Here is a 16,050-nt window from a genome sequence, read left to right as displayed (position 1 = left end):
ATATTGAGATATGGAGATTATGCTGGTGGGCCCTAATGTGATCACAAGTATTATTTTTCTTTGTGTGTAGTGTTGGGGATGGAGCCCAGGGATTATATGTGATAGGCAAGTGCTTTACCATAAAGCTACAGCTCTAGTCCTCATTCAGTCTTATGCAGATAGAGAAGGCTTTGTGAAGACAAAGAAACAAGAACTTTGAAGGGCCATGTGTAGTGGTATGCTCCTCAATTCCCAAAATTGGCAAGTGGAGGCAGAAGGACCAGAAGTTCAGGGTCATCCTCAGCTACATAGCAAGTTCAAGGCCAGTCTGAGAGATGTGAGACCATGTCAAAAAGTCAAAACAAGGGAACAAGAAATGAAAATAGAGGAGGGCAGAGGAGTGGAGAGGAAAAATAGAGAAATGAAGAGTCATTTGAAGATTCCAGTCTTGAAGATGTGGCCATAAATTAAGGTATGTAGCAGCCATCAGGAACCAGAGAAGGCAGTGCAACCTTGCCTAGTAAAACTAGTTTTAGATGTCTAGCCTCTAAAACTGTGAGAGAATAAATTCAGGTTATTTCAAGCCACCAAGTTGGAGTATTATGTGATGGCAACAAAAGGAAACCAAGGTAGGCAGGGTGCTATTGCCTATCTTGTATGTAGAGGCCATGGATAGTACCAATCTTACAGTGACAGAGAGGTCTAAGGGTCCCTGCTACTTCCAGTCACCTCACCTATGAGTAATCAATCTCTTCTGTTTCCTGCTAGATTTTAGTTTCATCTTCTTCTTAGGAATTCCCTAACACAAGAACTCTAACATCTCCTAGAGAGTGACTATTTTAGCTTATGTCCACTCTTGTTTTTGTTTTGTTTCATTTTGAGTTGCCCAGCTGGTTTCAAAGTCATAGTGATTATCTTGCTTGTACCTGAGTTCTAGGATTACAGATGTGTACAACCACACCTGGCTTAGGGCCACTCTTAACAGATACCTTAAAACAAAATTAGAAGGGGTAAAACAACTACAATGATAAACATTCCAGTAGCTGTAGCTGCATGTAGTATAATCTCAGCACTTAAGAGGTAGTGGTGGAGGATCAGGAACTCAAGATCATCTTCAGCTACATACAAGTCTTAGATACATAAAATCCTGTCAGTAAAAAGAAAAAATTACAATAGCTCCTTTTGAGTACAGATTTAACTTTGTTAAATGTTACAGGACTTTCAATTTTAAAAATCTTAGTAGGGGCTGCTTCAATTGTTAAGAGGATCCATGTCCAGATTGCCAGTACCCACATGGTGGTTAACAACCTAGTTCCAGGGGATCTGATGCCCTCTTCTAGCCTCCATGCCCACTGTATACATGTGGTGCACAGACATACATGCAGGCAAAACATCCATACACATAAAAGAAAAAGAAAGCTAGTGGAGCATAATTTTTCAAGCAACCCAATGAGCAACCTTCTTTCATGGTTTCTGCATTAAACTCCTGTTTGAGTTCCTGCCCTGACTCATTGACAGACTGTGTGTGACCTAGAAATGTAAGACAAATAAATTCTTTCTTCCTCTAGGGTAGTTTTGGTCAGAGTGAGTTTTTTTCAGTTTTTTGTTTGTTTGTTTGTTTGTCTTGATTTTTGTTTTATTGTTTTTGTTTTCTCCTGACGGAGTTTTTTTTTTTATAGCAACAGAAAATAAATTAGAACAGAGGATCTGTCACTGAACCTAGAATTCATTGATTTTGTAACACTACCTGGCCACCAATCCCTAGTGATTCTTCTATCTCTGTTCCCCCAATACTGGGGTTACAGGAGTGCACCACCATTCCCGGATTTTTATCTGAGTGCTGAAGGCCTGAACTTAGGCCTTCATACTTGAACAGTACTTTACCCACTGAGCCATCTCGCTAGCCCATAAAATAAACAATGTCATCATTTATATGAAAGTATGAAAGACCCCACATAGCCAAAGCAATCTTGATCAAAAAGAATAATGTCAAAGGTATCACCACACTTGATTATAATTCATGCACTACAGAGCTATAGTTAAAAAAAAAAGCATGGTACCCACACAGAACAGATATGTAGATCAATGGAATAGGATAAAAGACCCAGATAAAAATGCATGCAGTTATAGACATCTGATTTTCGACAAAAATGCAAAATATATATGTTAGAGAAAAGAAGAAAAGAACCTCTTCAACAAATGGTGTTGTGAAAATTAGTATAATGAAACTAGGTTCTTATCTCTCACCCAGTTAAAAAAAATCAATCTTAAGTGGATCAAAAGTCACAATGTAAGACTTGAAACTACAAAAGGAAAGGGTAAAGAAAATGCTTTAAGATATAAGCATAGTCAAGGTTTTTCTGAATAAGACCGTAATACCTCTGTAAATAATAAACAATGTAAACAACTGACAAATGGGACTTCTTAAAATTAAAAAGCTTCTATACAGCAAAAGAAAGAGTAATTGTCTCCTCCTGCCTCAACTGAATCTACCAGGCTAGACTGACTCCCCATGGGAGACCCTGCCTTGGAGGAGGCGGGAAAGGAGGGTGGGTTGGGGGGTAATGCTGGGGAGTGGGAGGAGGGAAGACAAGGGAATCTGTGATTGATATGTAAAATGAATAGAAAATTTCTTAATAAAAAAAACTACAAAAATTGTTAGGTAATTATTTTCAGAATATAATCTCATAATCAGAATAAATTTAAATAAGACATAAAAAATGAAAGAGTAATTGAATGAAGAGATAGCCTATAGAATGGGAGATCTTTGCTAGATATACATCTGACAGAAGATTAATATCTGCAATATACTCAGGGCAGTGGTGGCGCACACCTTTAATCCCAGAGCTCGGGAGGCAGAGGCAGGCGGATCTCTGTGAGTTCGAGGCCAGCCTGGGCTAAAGGGAATTCCAGGAAAGGCACAAAGCTGCACAGAGAAACCCTTTCTGGAAAAAGAAAAAATAATCTGCAATATACAATGATTTTTGTTTTGTTTTGTTTTTTTGAGACAGGGTTTAATTGTGTAGCTCTGGCTATCCTGGAACTAGCTCTGTAGACCAGGCTGGCCTCTAACTCACAGAGATCTGTCTGCCTTTGCCTCCCAAGTGCTAGAATTAAAGGTATGCACCACCACTGTCCAGCCTACAATGAATTTTTTTTAAAACGTAAAAAGAAATCTTTCTTTCTTTTGTGTCTGGTTAGCAAGCACTTTCCTGTTGGATCTCTGGGACCTACATGGTGAAAGGGGAGAACCAACTCTTGCAAATTGTCCTCTGACCTCCACATGTATGCTGTACACACATGCACACACACACATACACAATGCATAAATGTAAAACATTAAAATAAAAACAATTCAATAAATTGGTTAATGAAATTAACAGATGGTTCTCAAAAGATGAAACATAAACTGCCAACAAGCATATAAAAAATGTTCCTCCTCAATGCAAATCAGAAGTACACTGCAACTCTCGAATGGCTGTCAGAAAGACAAAACAAACAACAAATGCTGGTCAGGATGTGAATAAAAAGGACTCCTTTTTATACTGCTGGTTGGAATGGAAACTAGTCCCAGCTACTACCGGGATCATCAGTAAGGAGGTTTTTGTTTTTTTGTTTTTTGTTTGTTTTTAACAAACAAACAAACAAAAACCTAAAAAACTAAAAACAGGACTGTAGTTGGTGCACACCTTTAATCCCAGCACTCGGGAGGCAGAGGCAGGCAGATCTCTGTGAGTTCAAGGCCAGCCTGGGCTACAGATTGAGTTACAGGACAGCCAGGGCTACACAGAGAAACCCTGTCTCAAAAAGCCAAAGAAAATAAAAATAAAAAATAAAACCTAAAAATGCATAAAATCATGTATGTATATGTGAAATGAAAGTAGAAACAAAATTGTCTATGAATATACACAATGAAAATAATAACAGTAGTGAAACCTGTATTTCTCAGTGGCTAGCTCACTTAATGATAGGCTTCTTTATGATGCTCACTAATGTCTCCTTACAGATTCTTAAAATGCACGAATGCCCCTAGGAATCCCTGGGAAAACCCAAGACAATGGTTCCCATTTGCGTTTTCTTCCTTGCATGTATAGGTACTAAAATGACTGCAGAGTCCTTATTTTCATGAATATGCTAAGACTCTTGGATTACTAAAGTAACCCCTCCTTCTTTTCCTAGGCTGTTGAGTGTATTTGTATTAATTTATCATTGACTATGCTGACTGTGACATAAGAGTGATCAAGGTACCCAAGGCTGGTGGGGAACCAGAGAAGGAGTGCAACGGGAGTGGAACGGATCCATTGAGAGACTAGATTTATGTTTTGTTGTTTGTTGTTGTTTTGAGACAGGGTCTCACTGTGTATTGAAGGCTGGCCTTGAAATCACTACACAGCGAATGCCTAGCTTGCCTCTTTTCAAGTTGTTGGACCCCTGTTTTTGTCTTAGAGGAAAAAATGAATTCAAGCCACAGCATACTGAAGACAAAGCACTCACAAAAGGTAATTACTTTCAAACTGAATATTCAATACATCCAGTGCCTGACATTGTACTCCAGTTTGGACTTGAGTCCAGACAAACTTTCCTAGCAAATGGGACCTAGGGGACATTGCCTTTCTAATGCTAGCAGTCTCCAGGATCCCATTGCACCTGGATGCCTCTATTGTTCCATTGCTACAGCTTATTTAACCAGAAAGGGGTAAAGGTTGGTGTGAGGCAGCAGGGAAAAAAAAAAACACTCATTCTACTGGAGGTAACAGCCACCAAAGAGAAGCACAGACCTGCTCTTCTCACCTGCCCTCACTCTGACTCTGTTCCTGGCTCCTTCTCAACCCTTCATAGGTGGATCTTAAATTATCTCTTGACTGCTTCTTGTCTTGGGAGCCAAGGTGTAAAAAGGGGCTTTCCTCACCTGGTTTTCTTTTCCTGGAGGGACTCGAGTATCTCCCGCACATCAGTCACATGTCTTTCCTTGAGGCTTTGATGAGAGACCTGAAGGCCAGCATGAACCTTCTTGGCTTCTGTCAGTTCTTCCTTCATCTTCTGCAACAGCAGCTTTTGTTGCTGGGCCACATACTTTTTGTCTGAGAATTTCCTCTGTTGCAAGACTGACAAGTGACCTTCCAGAGTGTAGGGCCTAGCTATGTTGATGGGTAAGCTATCTTCCCCACCTGGCTTATGGCTGTCCATGCCACTGCCCACTTTCAGCACTGAGCTTGTAGGGCTGCAGCCCTCTTCCAGCTCCTTCAGCTGCAGGTGACACTGATAGAGCTTTCGTTCTATGTGAGCAATAGTGGCAGAGGTGCGCTGGTTCACCCTCTCAAAGGCCTGTCGGATATGTGGAGCCTGGTGTCGGTCAGCTTTGGATACCAGCTTGAGGTAGCTCATGGTATTCTCATCCCTACTGGCCTTCTCCACTCTCAGCTGCTCTGAGAGGTAGAAGATTCGATGTTTGACACCTTCCCTCACGTTCCGGGCAAGCTCGCCATCTGAGAAGCTGGTGTGGCTGCTAGGGCAATCCTCATGGGAGGACAGGGACCTGTAGGAGGGCACGTTGGTGGGGAGGGTTGCACTTGAGCTCTTGGTGCTTTCCACCTGCATTGGGAAACAACAAAACATTCAACAGGTGCTCTGTGAGCTTCAAATAGAAGAGTATGAATTCACTTCAGAAAAATACATGTGTGCATAGACAGTGTACACAAAATACAAGGTTTGTGTATTGAAGATAGGCCCAACATAGACTGTGGGGAGGTGGAGTTCATTTTCTAGGCCCCTAACTCCTTACTTTTCAATACCTAACTCCTTGCTGGTACCCTACTACAAATCTCAGATGGGTATAATCTGCCCTCTACATCTGCTTCACCTGGCCTTGAACTTCTTATTAATTCTTCCAAGAACTATCAGTTATGTTTCTCACTTATTAGGGGCTATTCTTACAAAGTAGCAGTAAACTTATTCCAATTAATCCATATGGCTTCCTGTGAAAGACAAACATGGTATGAACTCACTCATAAGTGGATACTAGATGTAAAGCAAAGGATAACCAGACTGCAATCCACAGCTCCAGGGAGGCTAGCTAGTAAAGAGGACCCTAAGAAAGACACAGGGATGGCCCAATGACAGAGAAATGGATGAGATCTACATGAGCAAAAGAGGGGTGAGGGGAGGGGTAATCAGGGCAAGGGTCAGGGGAAAGGCTTAGGGGAGCAGGAGATCCCAGCTGGATCAAGAACAGAGAGGGAGAACAAGGAAAAAGAGACCATGATAAATGAAGACCCCAGGGGAATAGGAAGAAGCAGAGTGCTAGAGAGGTCCCCAGAAATCCACAAAGATACCTCCACAATAGACTACTGGCAATGGGTGAGAGAAAGCCCGAACTGACCTACTCTGGTGATGGGATGGCCAAACACCCTAACTGTCGTGCTAGAAATCTCATCCAGTGACTGATGGAAGCAGATGCTGTGTTGCTACTTCTGGGGAGATGATAGGTAGAGAAATTTCTATGCTAACAGGTTTATCCATTCATGAAATCATTTGTCCCATACATTATTTCCTGAGCATTAATGAGACAAAGTAGGCAGGGAATCAAATGAGAGCACTACACAAAGGAAATAAACTACATCCTTAAGAAATATGAAGGAGGGGGCTGGAGAGGTGGCTCAGCGGTTAAGAGCACTGATTGCTCTTCCAGAGGTCCTGAGTTCAATTCCCAGCGCCCACATGGTGGCTCATAACCATCCATAATGAAATCTGATGCCCTCTTCTAGTATGTAGGCAGAACACTGTAAACATAATAAATAAATCTTAAAAAGAAAGAAAGAAAGAAACAAATATGAAGGAGCCGGGCGGTGGTGGCGCACGCCTTTAATCCCAGCACTCAGGAGGCAGAGCCAGGCGGATCTCTGTGAGTTCGAGGCCAGCCTGGGCTACCAAGTGAGTCCCAGGAAAGGCGCAAAGCTACACAGAGAAACCCTGTCTTGAAAAACCAAAAAAAAAAAATATGAAGGAATCTTACAAGTATAATGTTGAACAGAAAACGTCACATTGTACCTGGTTTTTGTTTGGATAAATTTTAAGAGCACGCAAAATGCAGTAATATTGTATAGGGATGTCTACATGGGTGACAAACTATAAAGGCAAAGCCTAGTCATGTGTAGTATAAGCATCAGGGGGAAGATTTCCCTGAAGGGGGTTGTGACTGTAAGGGAGGTAGAGACTGTGGTGCTTGGTCTGGAATAGCAGTTACTTATTATTATTTCTTAAGATATATGTCTATAGTTCCTGCACCATTATGAGCATATGACTCTGCAATTTTAAAAATGTTTTAAGTGTTCAATATACGGATGTAGTAGCAGATTTTATATGATTAGATAAAGCTAGTAAATAGTAAAAAAGAGCTGAAAAAAAGTATCTGAATGTTTGTCTCAGTGTCTGCGCTACTGGTGTTATATTTAGGATGTGATCTCCTATGCCAATGTGTTCAAGACTACTTCCTACTTTCTCTTCTAGCAGGTTCAGAGTAGCTGGATTTATGTTGAGGTCTTTGATCCACTTGGACTTAAGTTTTGTGAACGGTGACAGATATGGATCTATTTGCAGCCTTCTACACGTTGATATCCAGTTATGCCAGCACCATTTGTTGAAGATGCTTTCTTTTTTTCCATTGTACACTTTTGGCTTCTTTGTCAAAAATGATATGTTCATAGGTGTGTGGGTTAATGTCAGGGTCTTCAATTCGATTCCATTGGTCCACATGTCGGTTTTTATGCCAATACCAAGCTGTTTTTATTACTGTAGCTCTATAGTAAAGCTTGAAGTCAGGAAAACAGGATCCCAAAAAAGACACGGAGAAATGGATGAGATCTACATGAACAGCCTGGTCATGAGTGGGAGCAATGAAGGACGACGGTCGAGGGAAAGAGAGTGGGAGATCCTAGCTGGATCAAGAAAAGACAGGGAGAACAAGGAATAGGAGACCATGGTAAATGAAGACCACATGAGAAGGGGAGGAAGCAGAGAGCTAGGGAGGCCCACGGAGATCCACAAAGATACCCCCGCAAAAGACTGCTGGCAATGGTTGAGAGACAGCCGGGACTGACCTACTCTAGTGATGGGATGGCCAAACACCCTAATAGTTGTGCCATAAACCCCATCCAAGGACTGAGGAATCTGGATGCAGACATCCATGGCTGGGCCCCTGGTGGAGCACTGGGAGTCTAATTAGTGAGAAAGAGGAGGGTTTATATGAGCAAGAATTGTTGAAGCCAAGGTTGGATAAAACACAGGGACAAATAACCAAATGAATGGAAGCACATGAACTATGAACCAAAGGCTGAGGGGCCCCCAACTGGATCAGGCCCTCTGAATGGGTGAGACAGTCATTTGGCTTGATCTGTTTGGGAGGCAGCTGTGCGGTGGTGCCGGGTCCTGGGCTCATTGCATGAGTTGGCTGTTTGAATCCTGGGACTTATGCAGGGACGCTTGGCTCAGTGTGGGAGGGGGGGACTGGACCTGCCTGGACTGAGTCTATCAGGTCAATCCCAGTCCTCGGGGGAGACCTTGATCTGGAGGAGGTGGGAATGGGGGTGGGCTGGGGGGAGGAGGAGGGGGCGGGAGGGGGAGAGCAGGGGAATCTGTGGCTATTATGTGGAACTGAATGGTGTTGTAAAAAAAAATAAAGTTCTGAGGATAAAAAGGCTTAAGTAATGATAAAAATAATTGACTTGAGATATATAAAAGAATAAAACATGTTTCAGAAAAAAAAAGTATCTGAAATCCAGCACAGAGGTATAAAGAAATAGAAACTTTTCAAAGTAGAAACAGAAGACAGGATGAGGAGTTCTAACAAAAATCTCACTGTACCAGAGTGAGAAGGTAGAATAAATATTTAAAGAGATAATCCAATGCCGGGCGGTGGTGGCGCACGCCTTTAATCCCAGCACTCGGGAGGCAGAGCCAGGCGGATCTCTGTGAGTTCGAGGCCAGCCTGGGCTACCAAGTGAGCTCCAGGAAAGGCGCAAAGCTACACAGAGAAACCCTGTCTCGAAAAACCAAAAAAAAAAAAAAAAAAAAAAAAAAGAGATAATCCATAAGAACTTTTTAGAACTAATGAAGGTCACAAATCCACACATTAAAAAGCTTAATAAATTCCAAGTAGAAAAAAACAAACTCAGAAATCGATCTGTATCAAGAGATAAGATATTAAAGCTAGAGAGGAAAAAACATATTACCTTTAAAACCATGACTTTCAGACTGCAATCTGACTTCTTAATAGCATCAATAAAATCAAGAATATGGCTGAATAGTATCTTCAATACCATAGAAGATATACTGTTGGAGAAAAATAAATCAAGTCAGATTCAAAGAACTGGAAGTTAGAATGTCTTCAGACTTCTCAGCACAACTAGAAGGCAATGAAGAAATGCCTTCAAACCTTGAAAGATAAATGATTTCCAACCTAGAATTTATTTTATAACAAAGCCATTATCTAAATTAAGGACTCTCTTCTTTTCCCTTTTCCTTCCTTTTCTTCCTTCCCTTTTCCTTTGCCTCCTTTTCTGTTGTCTCGCCCCTACCTCTGTTTTCCTTCCTACCCTTTCTCATTCTAGGGATTGAACCCAGGGCCTCATATGAGGTAAAACTTGCTGCTCACATTCCAAATCCTAACTGTAAATGTACAGTGAAACATTTTCAGACATGAAAGAACTCAAATAGTTTACTTCCTCTATAATCTTTCTTCAGATTTTTTTATGACACATATAGAGGACCACCACAATGAACAAGGGACTTAGGAAACAGGGTACTGGATGGAGGGATGTTGAGGGGAAAGAGGAAGTAGAGAAGCAAACATCATTTTTTATTTCTCAGATGACAAAAGGAAAGCCTGTGCTCATGACTGGGCAGCAGCCTGGGAAAGCAAACTAAAAGCTCGTTTGGGGTTGGGGAGATGGCTCAGTGGGTAAATTGAGGGCCTGAGTTTGGATCTCCCAAAATCTGTAATCCTAGTGCTGGGGGTTGGAAACAGGAGAATACCAGTGGCTCACTGGAATTGGTGAGTTCAGTGAAAGACCTTGTCTCAAAAAAAAAAAAGAAAGAAAGAAAGAAAGGAAAGGAAAGGAAAGGCAAGATGAAAGGAAGAAGGAAAGGAAAGGAAAAAGGAAAGGTTGGCAGGACTAGAGAGATGGTTCAATGTTTAAAAGCATTTGTTGCTCTTTCAGAGGACCAGAGTTCGGTTCCTAGCACCCACATGGTGGCTTACAAATATCCATAACTCTAGTTCCAGGGGATCTGGCGCATTCTTCAGCCTTCCTCTGGTACCAGGCATGCATATGGTACACATACATACAGGCAGGCAAAACATGCATATACATAAAATAAACATTAAATAAAAATTATAAAAATGTAAGGTGGAGATAGAGGAAGACATCCTGACATCTACTTCTAGCCTGCACACATACATACACACAAAGTTCCTTCAGAGAACTACTGGGAATCAAGTGAGTAGAATGCCAGATATATTTTAACACATGGGTAGACGATTTTTACATATACAGTTGGTGGAAGTGCTGAACTCGATACAGGTAATAGAAAACAAGCAGAAAGGAGTATAAATATTGACTCTAAGGAAAAGAAAAATAAATAAATAAATAACACTAATTATTCATTTGTGACTAGTATTCCCTTGGATTTGAGGATTTGACCGTGTAAACCCCAAGAAATCATGCACCTGAAATCATCAGTGTGCACTGTGCAGAAAGGAAGGCCAAATATGAAGTGTGTGTTGTCTAGAAAGGAGGCAAGTGAAAGAGTTACATCATCATCTTTCCTATAAGAAGTCAACAACAGTTCCTAAAATACAAAAAGACAATTGAACTGGATTATGTAATCAAATTGTTTAGGTAACTGGAGGCAAATGCCAGGTGAAACAGCAAAAGTGTTAAAAATTGTTTGATTCTGGAGAGTGGACAGTGTGTAGTTGGAGTCTGGGTATTGCTAATTTTTTATGTTAAATTATATATTCCTTTAATTAAAAATAAAGTTGCTAAGCTTAGTAGAAATATTTAACTCTAGCACCAAGAATTGACAAAATCTAACCTATAGGTCCACTACATGATTTTGAATGGCATTCAAACATTTATATCTTTTTTTCTTTTGAGATAGGTTCTTTCTATGTAGTCATAGAACTCTCTGTGTAGACCAGGCTGGCCTTGAATTTACAGAGATCTGCCTGCCTCTGCCTCCCATATGCTGGGATTAAAGGCATGAACCACCATTCCAGGCTTATATTTATACCTTTTTTTTTAAATTATAATTGCTTGGCTATTAGTTCAGGCTTATTATTGACTAGCTCTTACACATTTATACCTTTTAAAGATTTGAAAAAAGTGGGACCATTCAGAACATAAAAATTACACAAGATTAAAACCTCAGTATTCAAACTGAGCAGTGGTAGCACATGCTTTTAATCCCAGCACTCATGAGGCAGAGACACGCAAATCTGAGTTTCAGGCCAGTCTGGTCTACAGAGCTAGTTCCAGAGTGGCCAGGGTTATACAAAGAAAAGAAAATCAAGAAAGAAACATCGGTATTCATTAAAAAAAATTATTTGCCCAGAGCCACATTTATTAATTTCCCCACCACCTAAGGCTGCTAAATTTTCTACAAATGCTATCTGACCATTTATAGAAAACTTTGTTACCTATGCTTAAAATAGTTCATGTATACCTTTGACAAATGAAGGAACTAAATAATTTCTCAAGGAGCAAGTTGTATATATGGAGAATAAAAATTTGTTTATAACTTTTTCTGGGGGAATTTTATAGACACAATATAAAACTCAAAATTAAAGGGAAATTGTTGGTGTAAAAAAATTAAAAGGGACTGGAGAGATGGTTCAGTGGACAATTACAAAAGCATGAAAACCTGATTTCAGATCACGGTGGCTATGTAAAAAACTGGGAATAGCCATACTTGTACCTGTAACCCCAGTGCTGTGGAAGAGTGGAAACAGGAGGATTGCACCAGTGTAGGTTCAGTGAAAGGCCTGGTATCAAAGAATAAGGTAGAGAGTGATTCAACAGGAAACTTGACAGCCTCCTGTGGTCTTTGCATGTGTGCACTGGTGTATGCACACACATATGTATATACACCACACATACTATAACACACACACACACACACACACACACACACACACACACACACACACACACAAATAAGTAACTAAAAAAGTGCTGGGGATTTTGTTCAGAGGGCCCATCTAGCACACCAAAGGCTCTGGGTTAGATCCCAGCATTGCTTAATCCCAGCATCTCCAAAAACAGGAAGCTGGAGGAGCAAACTTCAAGCTCCACCTCCTCCTCCTCAGCTAGCTTAAGGCCACCTGGGCCACATTAGACCCTGTCTCAAATCAGCAGAAGAAAAGTTCAATCTAAATGTAAACAAGCAAAATAACAAAACACAAAGCAAAATAAGACAAAAAAGAAAGGAGGCTGGAGAGATGGCTCAGTGGTTAAAAGCACTGGCTGTTCTTCCAGAGCACCTTGGTTCAATTCCCAGCACCACATGGCAGCTCACAACCATCTAAAACTCCAGTTCCAGAGGATCCAACACCCTCATACATTCAGGCAAAACACCAATGCACATGAAATAAAAATAAATCATTAAGAAGGAAAGTAAAAAAAAAAAATTAGGCAGAGATGCCTTGGTGGGTAAAAGTTCTTGGAATGAAAGTTTCTTTGCTCTGGCCTGCTTCCTCTCCCCTGGAAGTATACTTACTCTTAATAAACTGTCCCTGCTTCTGTTATTTAAAAAGCAGATGTGAGCTCAATCCCCTAAACCAGCAAAAAGGCAGAAGAGAGCCAATTCCACACACACACACACACACACACACACACACACACACACATGCTTACACACTAAAAATGATTTTTTTAAGAGATGGGAATTTATCTCAGTAATAGAGGGCTTACCTGGAATTTATGGGGACTAATGTTTGATCTTTATCACCACAAAAAAAAGAAAATATAAAATAGGCTGTTAATAAAATGTAATTATAAATAGCTTTATGTCACAATCTTGGGGAGATTACTTAATATTATAAATATCCCAGTCATATATATACTAATTTCTACATTCCTTGAAATGACAGTTAAAAATCAAATGGTATCACGTATGGTGGCACATGCCTGCAATCCCATCACTTGCAAGACAGCAGAAAGAATTCAAGGTCAGCCTGGGCCACATAGTGAAACCCTATCTCAAAGAAAAAAAGAAAGAAAGAAAGAAAGAAAGAAAGAAAGAAAGAAAGAAAGAAGGAAGGAAGGAAGGAAGGAAGGAAGGAAGGAAGGAAGGAAGGAAGGAAGGAAGGAAGGAAGGAAGGAAGGAAGAAAGGAAGGAAGGAAGGAAGCCAACCAAATGAACAAAAAAGCCAAGTGAGACTATCTTGTGAGTCTTAACTTTAAAGGTTAAAAAAGAAAATGCAAAGTAGCTAGTAAAATTTAGGAAAAATTGAATTAGGGTCTTAGACTACTCAAAAATAGAGTGCTTCTTTACTTTATGTACAATAATATAATCTAGACAGAATAAAGAATTAAACATAAGAAACACAACCACTCTTTAAAAAGGAGGGTTGGGGTCAGGTGGTGGTGACGCACACCTTTAATCCCAGCACTCGGGAGGCAGAGCCAGGTGGATCTCTGTGAGTTCAAGGCCAGCCTGGGCTACCAAGTGAGTTCCAGGAAAGGCGCAAAGCTACACAGAGAAACCCTGTCTCGGGGAAAAAAAAAAGGAGGGTTGGAGGGACACTTAGCAGTTAAAAGCATTTGTTGCTTGCTCTTACAGAGGACCTGGGTTCAGTTCTCAACACCAACATGGTGGCTCACAGCCATCTGTAACTCCAGTTCCAGGGGATCTGATCCCTTATTCTGAGCTCCTCGGGTGCTAGACACATATGTGGAGCACACACATACGTGCAGGCAAAACTCTCATACACATAAAATAAATTAATTAAATGGATAATTAAAGAAAAATTAAAGTATGTAATAAACATTTTTACAATCTTTTAATAGAAAAGACCTTTCTAAGCAATGCTCAGGCCTAAATGCCATGAAAAAAGATTTACATATTTTATTACCTTAAAAACTCTTATAACCTACTGTATGGAAAGAAAAAAAGGAAGATACAATTTAGGTTTTGTTTCACTTTTTTTAAAAAAAAAATAAAATATCTACCTTACCATTAAAAACTAAAAACAGATATAGATTAAAGGACAAAGACTAAATATATGAAATAAAGGACTAATTAGCATCATATTTAAGGAAATCATACAAATTTGTAATTGAAGAACAACCTTACTAAAAATATCAAAGGATAGTATCACATACTTCAGATAGGCTGAACTTCGAATGAGCAACAAATATTTTACAAAAAAAAAGGTAGGAAGGGGACTGGAGAAATTGCTCAGTGGTTAAGAGCAGTTGCTCCTCTTACAGAGGACCTTGGTTGGATTCCCAGCACCCAAAAGGTGGCTCACAACCATTCGTAATTTCTGTTTCAGGGGATCCAAAATTGACTTCTTTAGACACTAGGCTTATACATGGTATATATATATATATATATATATATATATATATATATATATATATATATATATATATATATATGCAGGCAAAACATTCATACACATAAAAACATAAACATTTTGAAAATACCAAAAAAATAAAGTGATTAGTAATTTGTAAATCAAAGCATTAATTAAATACCATTCACTTATCCATCAGATTGCCAAAAATTAAAAGTGCTAATAATATCTATTAGTTATGAGAATGTAAGGAAAGGAATACTCAGATACTCTGCAAATAGGATCAGTTCAGATTCTTTACTATGCTAAATCAGACAGCATCTACTGAAAATTTAAATGCAGGAACCTTTTAACCTAGCAAGAACAGCAAAGTCCAGTGGCACTCAGGTGACAATTTACACAGGAACTCCTAATTTTTGTGTCAAGATACTGCATTTGGAATCTCATGTTACTGAATCTCGGCACAGCACTGGGTACTGTGCTGGTGTGAAAGGTTATCCCAAGTCTCTGAGATGAACAGTGTCATCTTTATGGGAAGATATAGCCCAAAAGTTCAAAGAAAAAGTGTATACATTCTACTATAATGGAAACTCACCCAATTCAGGCTCCGCAGTCAAGTTACAGGCCAGCTTTGGACTAAACAGTCACTCCGGGCTTGTTGGACAGAAAGTTCTAGAAAGAAAAATAGCTCAAAAGTGTCTTAAAGTCTTAAGAAGTCCAGCTCTCCTCACCAGCTAGAAACCTACTGGAGTTGGGCTGCTGCCTGTGAAGGGTAACTTTGGAATTCGGGGGTGTACTTTTTAATATGGTAATAAATTGTGAATATCAACTTCACAATTATATCTATTTTCAATTGCAAGCTTCAGTTTCACAAGGTTCACTATGTTCTTTACATGTCCAGTCACACATGATTATCCTCTAATTACAGAACTTTTTTTCATTGCCCCCAAAGGAAAACTGTACCTGAACATGGAGGTAGTCCCTTTGAGGAATTGATAACACAAAGAAAAATATAAAGAAATAGAATTAGTCTGTATAGAACTGAAAACGCAAGTTACAGATGTTCAAAATTCTTTTGAAATGGCCACACAGAAGCAGCACATAGTCGTGTAGTGAAGGGGTAAACGTATAATGAAAAGCCTACACATCTGTGGAAAGCGGAAGGATACATTGACGAAGTGATGCACGTGCAAAAACGGTGGACTACACGTGCAAAAACGGTGGACTACACGTGCAATGCAGTGGAAGACTATATGTGCAACAACAAAAGAATACATGCGTGGTGGAGGGATGTGTGTGTGTGTGTGTGTGTGTGTGTGTGTGTGTGTATTTGGCGAGAAAAACATATAACCAGGATAGACTTATAACTGAGTCACGAACTTGTGGCGGAGGGGTGTGTGTGTGTGTGTGTGTGTGTGTGTGTGTGTGTGTGTGTGTGTGTGTGTGTGTGTGTGTGTGTGTGTGTGTGTGTGTATTTGGCGAGAAAAACATAT

General features: G+C 40.0%; 1 protein-coding gene across 2 annotated transcripts in view; it reads right to left on the bottom strand.

The window, feature by feature from the left end:
• The window catches only part of Tex28 (testis expressed 28), a 52,170-nt gene that overhangs the window by 6,848 nt on the left and 29,272 nt on the right, over positions 1-16,050 (bottom strand). For both annotated transcript variants that reach the window (XM_042269226.2, XM_042269227.2), the window contains exons 3-7: positions 15,153-15,229; positions 12,948-12,975; positions 11,953-12,019; positions 9,207-9,306; positions 4,889-5,571 (exon numbers count right to left, since the gene is read on the bottom strand). In XM_042269226.2, the coding sequence (XP_042125160.1) occupies positions 4,889-5,571; positions 9,207-9,296 (773 nt within the window). In that variant the 5' untranslated portion in view covers positions 9,297-9,306; positions 11,953-12,019; positions 12,948-12,975; positions 15,153-15,229. The remainder of the gene's footprint in view (positions 1-4,888; positions 5,572-9,206; positions 9,307-11,952; positions 12,020-12,947; positions 12,976-15,152; positions 15,230-16,050) is intronic.

Source organism: Peromyscus maniculatus, chromosome X (assembly GCF_049852395.1).
Source record: "Peromyscus maniculatus bairdii isolate BWxNUB_F1_BW_parent chromosome X, HU_Pman_BW_mat_3.1, whole genome shotgun sequence".
Classification (NCBI taxonomy): Eukaryota; Metazoa; Chordata; class Mammalia; order Rodentia; family Cricetidae; genus Peromyscus; species Peromyscus maniculatus.
This window is presented reverse-complemented; position numbering and strand designations above follow the sequence as displayed.